Source organism: Blastomyces dermatitidis, assembly GCF_000003525.1.
Source record: "Blastomyces dermatitidis ER-3 genomic scaffold supercont1.9, whole genome shotgun sequence".
Lineage (NCBI taxonomy): Eukaryota > Fungi > Ascomycota > Eurotiomycetes > Onygenales > Ajellomycetaceae > Blastomyces > Blastomyces dermatitidis.
In genome coordinates, this window is record NW_025544782.1 from 1,580,260 (window position 1) to 1,591,132 (window position 10,873).

At 45.0% G+C, this 10,873-nt stretch overlaps 4 protein-coding genes across 5 annotated transcripts; 1 reads left to right on the plus strand and 3 right to left on the minus strand.

Moving 5' to 3' along the window:
* Positions 1–91: 91 nt before the first annotated feature.
* Positions 92–5,866, minus strand: BDCG_07635. 2 transcript variants are annotated; one of them, XM_045423418.1, is made up of 4 exons: positions 5,451–5,866; positions 3,445–5,345; positions 3,026–3,219; positions 92–2,950 (listed from the first exon to the last, which is right to left on the minus strand). In XM_045423418.1, exon 2 carries the CDS (start codon positions 4,607–4,609, stop codon positions 3,620–3,622), a length of 990 nt encoding a protein of 329 aa, XP_045282233.1. In that variant the 5' UTR covers positions 4,610–5,345; positions 5,451–5,866; the 3' UTR covers positions 92–2,950; positions 3,026–3,219; positions 3,445–3,619. The 2 variants fall into 2 exon arrangements, with proteins under 2 accessions (XP_045282233.1, XP_045282234.1); XM_045423419.1 differs by lacking the exons at positions 92–2,950; positions 3,026–3,219 and having other exon boundaries at positions 3,428–5,345; positions 5,447–5,866.
* On the plus strand, positions 1,133–2,695 carry BDCG_07634 (uncharacterized protein; the record flags this gene model as incomplete). The annotated part of the gene is made up of 4 exons (XM_045423417.1): positions 1,133–1,228; positions 1,300–2,037; positions 2,189–2,335; positions 2,462–2,695. The coding sequence occupies exons 2-4, from the start codon at positions 1,834–1,836 to the stop codon at positions 2,693–2,695; spliced, it is 585 nt and encodes a 194-aa protein (XP_045278822.1). The 5' UTR covers positions 1,133–1,228; positions 1,300–1,833.
* A 144-nt stretch (positions 5,867–6,010) lies between the features above and the next one.
* BDCG_17603 (uncharacterized protein) lies at positions 6,011–7,672 on the minus strand. The gene has a single exon (XM_045426703.1). It carries the CDS (start codon positions 6,744–6,746, stop codon positions 6,411–6,413), a length of 336 nt encoding a protein of 111 aa, XP_045282235.1. The 5' UTR covers positions 6,747–7,672; the 3' UTR covers positions 6,011–6,410.
* A 509-nt stretch (positions 7,673–8,181) lies between these two features.
* On the minus strand, positions 8,182–10,337 carry BDCG_07636 (arginine-tRNA-protein transferase; the record flags this gene model as incomplete). The annotated part of the gene is made up of 10 exons (XM_045423420.1): positions 10,265–10,337; positions 10,133–10,208; positions 9,933–9,995; positions 9,714–9,836; positions 9,433–9,594; positions 9,115–9,348; positions 8,946–9,043; positions 8,803–8,868; positions 8,430–8,731; positions 8,182–8,304 (listed from the first exon to the last, which is right to left on the minus strand). The coding sequence occupies exons 2-10, from the start codon at positions 10,177–10,179 to the stop codon at positions 8,182–8,184; spliced, it is 1,218 nt and encodes a 405-aa protein (XP_045278823.1). The 5' UTR covers positions 10,180–10,208; positions 10,265–10,337.
* Positions 10,338–10,873: the final 536 nt, after the last annotated feature.

Here is a 10,873-nt window from a genome sequence, read left to right on the forward strand (position 1 = left end):
GGGCGGGAGTATATAAAGAGACTCTCAATTTCCCTTAGATATTGCATTCGTTTAAAATTTTGAAATTGCCATTCCTAAGTTTTTCTATGCTCAGACTTGCAATATCTTGAAAAAAAAGTAAGTAATGCATTTCAATGCTCCTCCAGAAATGAAAAGTACATGTATATCAAATACATATAGCTACACCCCCTGTCCCTGATAAGCCGTATAGCAAAAACATGACACAGCCTACCATTTTAGGGATCCAAGAGATTCAACAAACTGGTATCAATTACACCGTGAACCATGAAGCTCCTCCCAATTCTGGTCATGGCCATTGTCACCGTCGTCGCCGCCTTTCCAGCACCGGGCCCTGAAGAACAACGCAAGAGGCCACCAAAGAAATGCGCTGGTTTCGGTGAATCATGCTCCAAAAAAATATGCTGTGGTGGATATAAGTGTCAAGATGGCGTAGGTTTAGCCCTGGGCTATATCTTACACATATATCCGTTCGAATACTGACGTGCCGTATAACCAACAGGGCAAAGAACTTATCTGTCTGCCGGGATGAGCATAAAAGATGCGAATCGCCTCGAATATGACAGAGGTATGAGATAACAAATGATTTCTGGGTTCAGTCGGCTTGGACGGTAACAAGGGGGAGGCGGGAAGGGGACGAGAAAGGGGGATAAATGGATTGAACGAAGTTAGATGAAAATGACGGCTCACTTTTTCCCTTTATTTTGACAGATTTATAGGAGAGAAATAAAATTGAAATACCTGATACCCCTTTTATGTTGTTCCTGCGTTGGTTTATTATATTATATTAGTAGATTCCCCTTCGATTTGCGCGCGTATGAGTGAGTAGAAAGGGGATTGAAAGTCACGCAATGAAAATAGGAGAAAACAAACAAAACAAACAAATACTGAAAAAAAGTGCATTGCTTCGAATGATCTCCTTAGATTATCGACTTCGGGGCTACCGTATTGATCTGCCGGATCGCGAGGTAGAGATAGTCGTGTTGCATTGAAGTATATCTCTCCACTGTTCTCTCGCGGTTGCGAACTCCGCTATATTCTCAAAGATGAGATCGCCTGCCATGCTACCCCAGTAAGCGCTGTGTGGTTGCGTTCGGCGAATAGGCGTAGTACATGTACAGTACATACGCATCGCGCTTACACTGCGTCAAGAAAGTACGAAGATAGTTAGTCGGGAGACTCGTCCGTCGTCTACACCTCGTCTGCTGCGGTGAGTCGATCTCTTTACCGCCTGCAATTGGCACTTTGGTCATTTTCGCTGAATGGCTGTATACCCTGAAGCAATGAAAAAGTGGCGGCCTATAATAAGCACTCTTTATATGTACGCAAGAATCAAAGGGACATCGAAGCGTCTTCATCCCAGCATATGCAGAGGAGTTATGCTGCGAATAAGCCTGCGCATACATAAACACGGTGCTGCCGTACCCTGGAATCGTGGCATGCAGCTGGTCGATCTGGAAGAAAGAAAGAAAGAAGAAGGTAATCACAACGCTCTGCAATGTCATGTCCTGTACTCTGTACACGTGCAGAAATTAGAAGGGATGAGCATTTTGATCGGTGGAACTGGCCTAGCGACATCTACGCACAAATTATTATATCGTTAGGCGACGATATCAGAAAGAGTGCGAGATAAAAAACCCCCGGAAGACCCCCCCTTTGAACAAGTCTCTTCTTACTCAAAAGAAGAAGCATAGAGGAACTGTGCTTTCCTCGACGGACAAACAGACAGACAGACATAATCATATAAATCGTTTCAGATTAAAACACTTACAACCGAACATCCCAAACAACTCACCGTCCAAGAAGTCCCCAACAATGAAATTACCCCAGATCTCCGTCATCGCCCTCATCCTCAGTGGCGTCGGCGTCCTCGCCTTTCCCTCGTCAGATACCAAAAATAGGAGGGAGGCAGCAGTTTGCTCGGGGGATGGTGGGCCTTGTTACATGGGGAACACAGACCCGGCCAGAGATTGCTGTAAGGGGTTGATGTGCGGTTTCGCTTTCGGAGAACATGTAGGCGTAAGTAAAATCAAGTGTAACCAACACCTCCGCGTGTCTTAGTCGAACACGAAAAGATAGGAGGAGAGAAAAGGGAAAACAGTAAGAGAGGGACTTTTTAGCATTGATGGCTAACTGCGTATATTTGCCCTGGGCTTCATGGGAATGATAGACATGCGGGCCGTCCCCTTTCGAAAAGCGTGACAACGATATCCAGGGAATGCAGCAGCTTCAGAGCGAGTTGGATATCACGTCTCAGACATGTAAAGATCGATATTGCATGAGCGATGAGAGTTGCCCATGCTCCGGATGGTTCTGTGTAAGTAGCTGGCACCTATCGATTGATAAATATCATTTCCCCCCTCTCGGACGAGGAGAGAATGGTGGAAGAATAAACCACGGATCTAATGATGTTCACACATATTAACAATATTGGGATATGTAGAAAACCAAGGGCGGTTTCTGTACAAAAAGAAACAGCCCAACATTACCGCAGAAGCGAGACGCCTTGCCCGGCCCCCAGATGGACGATGACATGCCACCTCTCGGCAAGGAGAAACGTGCTGATGGCTCGTGTGGCTATATGGGGGAGGAATGCATAAACCACGCCTCTTGCTGCCCTGGATATAGGTGTCGAGACAATAAAGAGAGTGGCAAGAAGCTTTGTTCATATTTTTAATCCACCACATTTGGCTCCTGCCATGTTTTTGCACGGGGGTTTGCCAGGGCTTCGGAGCAGGCCATGGGTTTTTCTTTTCTTGGTTATTATCAGAAGAGAAAGTTAGGTTGGTGGATTGAATTTCTGACGGGGAAGTTTCTGTTATTTTTCTTCTTTCTCTTTTCTTTTATCGCTCCGGGGAGGATGGTTATTGTTGTCTTGAATGGCATGTTTCAAAGAAAATATCCAAAAATAATCGTCACTCGTTAGATACACCTAAATAAATTAGGAACAATATCAATATGTACTGAGAAATTTGTTCTGGATAGGCGAAGACGAAAGTGACTCAACTAGATATATAGAGAAATATGTATATATATATTTGTCTTGTGTTTAGATTTTAACCATCTAGCTCGGAGATGTGTGTACCTATGTGGGTATAATTAAATAATGAAGGTGGATGACATGGGGCAGCAGTGTTGTTGTCTGTGTTCGCCGTGCTCCTGGACCCGGTTGTATGTAGAAATCACTTCGGGTATTGAGATCTAGACTAATTTAGTAGTTAATGCTCTATTGTATTTGTTATTCAAGGAATTTTGAGCTTTGCTCAAGGAAAGGCAGAGGAACGAGAGGAAATATTTTAAGACGGTAGGGAGGATAGAGGAAGGAAGTTTAGATTTTATTGTTGCAGCTGGCGAGGTATCAGGAATACGTGGCTCGTGGGTAAAAATATGCTAGGAGAATAAACCTTGTGGGAAGTCAGATATTACCAGATCAGACACTCGTAAATTATAGATCTACTCCGTCAAGTAGCTCTTGTTGTACACATGTTGGGGAGCGAGAGAAAGGGGCTGGCTGAATACTTATTTACGGCGTGTGCAAATTTAGCATGATCAGAAAACCTATATACAATTTGTGGGTAACTATCTAGGATAACCTATTTCCTCACTCAAATGCTGGATCATGCACTCTCGCTTTATAGAACCCCATCCCATTCCCTCCTTTCTTCTCACTCACTTTCTCCCCCACGTTCATACCAAAACTCACCCATCTGCTTACCCACCCGTCCTTCCCCTCTTTCGTAACCCACAGGTACTCCCCACTCTTATGCCTCACAAAACTCTTTATCGCCTTCTCCTCCCTCAGCATGGTCCACTCCGCCGTAGAAATGTCATATGCGTAAGCCCCATACGAATCTGTCGCCAGCAGCACATTTTTATTCGTATAATCTGGCTGCAAATCATGCCCCATGCCACCTTTTCCAGGGAAGGGAATCGAAAAACCCTCCCGTACAAGGCGCATTGCCTTCCCCCGGCCCATGATTTTATATTTTCGCATGTATTTATCGAGGGAAACCCACAGGATCCCCTTCTCAGGATCGTCCGGGGCACCATTGGGGTCCCAGAGTACGCCGTGCGCGCCAGGGGCATCATAATTGACACTGGATCTTTTCAAGTTCTTGAAATCGTTGATTTTCTTAGGATTTCCTGGGTAATAGAGCGTCAATTTTCCCGGGGTCGAACTCGCCACGACAACCGCACCGATGTGGGGGATACGCTCGATGGCGTGTGGGTTGCCGCCCGGCGAGCCTGTCCACAGCAAATCACCCAGGTCGGTTCTCAGATTCTTCTTGGAAACATCGATGATACCTGCGTTGCCACCGGAGGCGCAAACGAGGGCAATCCAGCCGTGAGAAGCGGTCCTTCGGAGTTTGACATCGGAGAGGTTGCTCCAGCCTCTCCTACTTTTGCCGGCCGTGAAACTCCAGTAGAGGTTCGAGGAAGTCCAGGGTTTGTTCCGCGGAAAGACGCGGACGGCATTTGGTGTCTGGTCAACTCCAGCGATGTAGTAGTCCACCGGGGTGGCTGCTAGCAGTGTAGAGAAAAAGGCCACGAGGAGAAGGATGAGAGGTATTGGGGGGTGATGCTTCAACATCTTGATTTATTCTCTGCTTTTTCTAGCTCGACTCGTTTTATCTTGGAAGAGATGGAAGGCAAATATAGAAGTAGGAATGAGCAGGAGGTGGTCATTTATGACGGAAAATGAAAAGCGAGGGGTTGTTGGTCTTTTATATATTCTTGTCCTTACAAGGACGTCTTCAACTGCCAACCCACGATGACACGGCCACATGGATACGCTGACCGGACCAACCGCCAGATGGCCCGCGCTTATGATGATACGAGACCATCCCCCTTTCCTTTTGCTGGCGGGCGAGAGTCGGAGCGGATCTCTGATCAGGAGATAAGACTAGGGCTGTTGTTGTGGCTGTACAGTTGTCTCCTTGACACTTAAAAGGCCGGACAACGAGCATCGCTCAGCGGAAAAACAAAGCCCAGAATGAGTGCAAAAAGGGAACAGCCGCAGCTACAAACCAATGGCCGCACGCTTCGTTCCATTTCCAGGTGCCGTCATGTTGAACGACTCTCTCACGAGAGGACGCGAGAAAACAGAAATATTTTGTTTCTTTAGACTCCGCTTGGAGCCATTATTGATTGCAGTTCAACAACAATGAACAGGCCCGTATGAGACGGTGGACATTGCTGAATCACACAATGGAATACGAGGTCGTTTCATCACGAATGATTTACTGTGTAGATCAAGTTGTAGTTGAAGATTTCCTAAAATAGGCATTGAAAGTCCAAACTGGTTTTCTAGCGAAACGGACTGCGGTCTGGTTTGGAATAAGAGGTTAGTTTGAATTCAATCCAAATTGATGTTTAAATAAAAGCAAAATGCAGAAAAACAGACATGACTAAAACGGGGTTTGCTTGCATACGGTGGATGATTCCGTGTCAAGTTATGCTGTTCGAATGCACATTCTAACGGAAGCTCCTGAGGTCGGAGGCGCAGCGCAGGGATAGATAGCTCCTTACTGCGTAGTTCATGGTTGAAGTTGACAATACCATGCATAGGCCATAACTACTGTTTAACCTTGTTTAAATGAATGATAGTGGATGTGTTGCAGGCTTGGGTTGTGCCCAAACATGCGGAATATCAGAAAACGTCGGTTCAATTCCCAATGCGAGAAGAAAATGATGAGCTTTGCTTTTGATTAGGCCGGGCACACAGATGCATGTTGGGCTAATTAATGTCTCATTCGGAGAGAGGGGTTTACAATTACCTAATTCCTCTTGAGATAAGTTACCCTTGCCGTGTTGTTGTGGATATCTCGATCTAACTGTTTTTATATGCTCCCGGATAAGTATTTATCGGAAGAAATGTCTTCCACAGGATCTGATATATTTAGTTACTCGAAGGGAAATGAGGTCAAAAAAAAAAAAAAAAAAAAAAAAACTCTGAAATCATTTCAAAATATTGCTTCTTATTTTCTTATTTTATTTTATTTTATTTTATTTTATTTTATTTTATTTTATTTTATTTTTTCTTTCCTTTTTATCTATCCCCCTCAATCCGCATTTCATATGCCCTAGCTGCCTCATTGGGACTTTCTTATGCACGTCGCATCCCCGACGATAAAGCTTCCACCCATAAATGATGACATCTGCCAGTCTTTGATGCGGCGGCTATACATTTTCTATAGGCACATTAATGAACACCTCAGGAAACAGTGATATAGAATAGCCCCTCATTCGCTCGTAGGCGTCAGCAACTCGCTCAAAGACTCGGATAGCTGAATCCAGATACCCTGCCTTCATATATATGCGGGTTGAGTGGGCTCGATCGCAATAAGATCTGAATAGCTTTCTCAATATCGCGCCAGGGGCGATAATGGCGGCTACCGCAGTATGTAGCTTTGAAGGTTGTAAATTTCAGCCTGGTTACGCCACATGCAGATGTCGAGGACATTTGATCTGAGGAATCTGGCTTCGGATCGGATGTATGTACAGTCAGTTTGTCCTACGCTTCCTCTGAGGTGTAGTTTTCGCAAGCAAATATTGACACAAAACCTGGTGCTGGATCGCGCTGCCCCATATATGGACTGGGAAACTTCCCTAGAGGTGTGAGAACTTGTCCTGGTCCGCGCTTTTTTTCCATATGCCTTTTCATGGCCGTAAATTGATGCCAATTCCATAGTGGAGTTGCCATTGAACCCCCGAGCGTTCACTCTCATCTGTTTCTTCAATATTTGCACCGTGATCTAGCAACATTCCTACCTAATGATTGCAATGGACGCACTAACAACCGCTGCACGCAGCACTGATCAGCCAGAGTTACGGCTTCACCCTTGCTCCATGCTCAAGCAGAAGAGAAACAGTAGCTACCTCCACTATCCGAATAGCGCCTTGGACACATAATCATTCTTCACATCGGCCCCTCTCTCCAGAAAAAGCTCGACGACAGGCCCGCTATTCAGCTGTGCTGCAGCCACGTCCACCCACGTCATAAAAAAAGCATCTAAAAAAAAGCATCTAAAGTATTCACATCAGCTCCATGATCAAGGGGTAGCTCCACAGTAGCAAGGCGGTTTCCATTTCGCAGCTTTGTGGAGCGCGGTTTTGCCATTGTGGCTGGCAGCGTTCACCAACGCTTCGTGGTCTAGAAGTATCTGCACCGCTGATACCATTCCATTTCTCGCTGCCAGGTGAAGGGCGGTTTAACCCTGGTCATTCTTCGCCTGTGGATCAGCGCCACTTTCAAGAAGGGAGCTTGTGATGGCAAGATAGCCTCTCATAGCTGCTTGGTGTAGGGCTGTAAAGGCAGTACCTGCTTCCCTTCAAACATTTCATCATCATCTATGAGACGGCGAACTGCATTTTCGTCTGCACCTTTAGCAGCATAATATAGAGTCTTAATAAGATCTCTATTTGCTAGTTGTAGAAGGTGATGTATCGAGCCCGGAGGGACGGAAATTGGATGAAATTTGACTCTGTAGGGATGCACTAATCGTGGGGCTGGAGTGTCTAGATTTGGCCGAACGGGACTCCCTTTTATATCGGTGGAAAGTTGCTTGTGTTGGAACCACCTCAATGGTGTGGTAGGTCAGGGTGGTTGAAGGTGGTCTATTCTCAGACTCTGTATACTCAGGAAGGGCGATGATGCTTGCGGCATCATTGGATTGATCTGAGGGTAATGTAGACCCTGATAAAGATTGACTATTCATGATAAAGGTGTTATGTAGTATCCTTCTTGTATGTGGTGTTGTTGTTGGTGGCGGTTACTTTGCAGGTAGCTAGGATTGTTAATGATACAGCAACGCTCAATAATGACGGAAAGGGGATTAAATCTGGTTAATGTGCCCAAGATGCCATATTATCAGCGGAGAGAACGAGGTGCATAACTATCCCCATAAAATGACAAAATGCTGGCTGAGCGAGGATAGTAGCTAATCGCTAAGAAAACTAGCTAATAGAACTCGGTCCAAAGCGAACTTTTCTCCATGTAGTGACCGTGCTCTCCCGTTTTGCCCTTAGTATATTCTTCATGCCTTGAGAGGCGCAGCGAGAACGATCTTCACAAAAGGTCCTCATTATTATAAAGCTTCCATAATGAAGCTGCAAAGACATTGGAAAAGAAGGGAAAAAAGGTTCTTCTTCCCAAACAAAGGTTTAAAACAAAACAACCACCGAATTCTTAACGACCTTCGGTCCCAGCACCGCCGCAAGCTCACCAACAATTCCCTTGATCGACTGAGGTTGGCGAATATCTGAATTATCCCAGGGGACCAGATCCTGTATGGGATCGTGAATCAGCTTCGTTCATTGCACGCTTTTCGAACGAAGGAAAATATGTTCAGACGGGGAGGGAAAAAGAGGAACGAAAAAATTGAATCGGAAACGAGAATTGGAAAACTCACCACCATGTCAACCAGAACACCATGTGCGAGAAGTTTCCAATGATCCAGATCCACCTGCTCCTGCACTTCCTGTAGGGTCAAAACGCCGGGCATATGGATGTCAAATAATGACATATCTTCTTCATTAACTTGAGGTTCAATGTTCGATCGCTTGATCGCTGTGCTAGTGGGCTGTCCTTCGACATTACCCCCTGGTTGGGTTGTTCCACCTAACGTACGGTCATGAGAAAGAGATACGTATGGACGACGATCAAGCTCCTCTTTGTAGGCATCGAAGGGATCCCAGGTTAAGCTTTCTGGGTCTATTTTATATATATGTCAGGAGCATTTCAAAATTGTTTCGGAACATCTGCGCGGAGAATGTACTACCCACCTAGAACATACTGGGGCTGAAAATTCGCCTTATACCGCATTTTTTCACAGGAGTGTATATAGAAACCTGCATGCTGTCAGTTGAGTTGGGGAGAAGACATGACTAATTATGACAGGATTGAAAATCGAATATTCTCCTCGTACCCATATAGTAGTATTGATAATTGCCCTCAATGGTTAAGGCGATTTCTCGGAGAGCACTAAGTTTTCCAAATTCATATTCGCTGTACTCTGGGTCGTAGCTGCTAGCTGTCAGTCCATCTACTCACTTTATGGAATTGTGGTTTGTAGGGCCGGTACTGTGAAACCATACAATAGGTAAACCGAGCTCACGGCATGAAGAAGCAAATCCAGAACTGCTACTGCGATAAGTTTGCCATCCAACCGGTAACACTGATGATAGGATCCCAGCCTCTGCTCCTTTGAACCTTCTTTAACAACCTTTCTATTAATACCTGTGCATAAAAACCGCTTAAATGAATGGACGTTCCATCTTGATGCCGGCTCATTGTGTATTTGCATTTGATATTTAAGGAAGAGGTCATATCTGCAAAAAATTGTCAATTTACTTCGCTCTTAGGGGGATCTGGTGTTAAAAACATGGAGATAGAAATAGAGAAAGGGGACGAACTTCGCTTGTGAGAAAGAATCCGACTCAATATTCACGTCAAACCGATGTGCCGGTTCAATGGGCCTTTTCGTTTTTGGATCCCTGGGTCTCTTAACGTTGGTGTATTCCACTTCATGGACTCGGTGGAGTAAATCAAACTTTGTCTTCCGCAATTTTTTCTCCCTATATAGAGTTAACCATATTGTTATCAGATCTCTACTGAAATCATGAAAACTCCAAGCACCTTAAAACCTGAAAGGTCCGGGGAGGGGGGGGGGAACAAAACTAGCCGGGCAACATACTCTCTAGTTTTTGGACAAAGTCTTGCGGCACTTCGGATATACGACTGGCCCAACACGAATTTATTCCAGCGATTCATGGCTAGTCTTTGGTCTTTTCTAGGCTTGAAAGGGATAGGGTCCAGTCTATCGACGGGGGGATGGTTAGAACGAAGAGGGTAGGACACCCGAAAAAAGGAGCGCTAATAAAGCACATAAAAGAACATTCATATCCATGCACACCTTATTGTATAATGCGGACAGCACGAGCGTTTCAGATTTTGCTTGTAGTAAAGTGATCCGGACCTAAACAGATACTTCAGCTCAATCCCATCTTTGCCCCTTAATGGCACAAAAAAAAAAAAAAAAAAAAAAAAAAAAAAAAAAAAAAAAAAAAAAAAAAAAGCACAGTTCAAAAGCACAATAGATGAGCATATTCTTACCGTCTCCATCCTCTATCGAGCAGCTCCTGATACTCCTCCACGCGCATGCCTTTGGACGAGGCATAGTAGGAGACGCCTATCCAAACATATCTGCTGTCAGACTCCATCTACCTACATTTCGTTGGCTCGTACATTACGTGAAATTTAAGGCCTGAAAGGCTGTTAAAAAAGGCGAGACCAACTTCCATTATCAGACTTGCAATAGCCGCATGAGTTCCGCTGGTATCCTATACATCATCAATATGTTAGCGTTCTGGGTCATCTCGCCGCGTGGGCACGTGCAACATAGTTGGGAGGGACGGGATTTAGAAGAGCCCAGCAACAAGTCCATAGTAGATTGAATACAGCTAAATCCCCTTCACAAAAGCAACAGATGGTTCGTAGTTCGCCGTTATCCAGAGGGAATTTGTCTGCTTACCGTTTGGCGTGATAAAGGATAGCGCTGGCTGTCTCGGCTGCTTCTCTTCTTCGTCGGAGGATGACATCCCAACGACTTCTAAGATAGAGGAACCTTCACAGTTTTTACAACTTGTTATTTGGGGATAGTTGACATGAAAACTACGCGGTCCATTAAAACCCAGCGTCAAATATTTCGTTACAATATTAAAAATGGATCGAACTGTGATAACAAGCTGTAAATGAACAGGGAAGATGTTTCGATAAAGTAGAGGCTTGGCGATGCCAAGACGGGTAGCAAGAGCGGAGAATCCCGTGACCAAGGGTAGATTTCCAAGGTTGTAG

What these genes read in the sequence shown, in the direction of transcription:
- BDCG_07635 (XM_045423418.1), bottom strand. Translation starts at nt 4,609, where the DNA reads ATGTTGAAGCATCACCCCCCAATACCTCTCATCCTTCTCCTCGTGGCC.
- BDCG_17603 (XM_045426703.1), bottom strand. Translation starts at nt 6,746, where the DNA reads ATGAGAGTGAACGCTCGGGGGTTCAATGGCAACTCCACTATGGAATTG.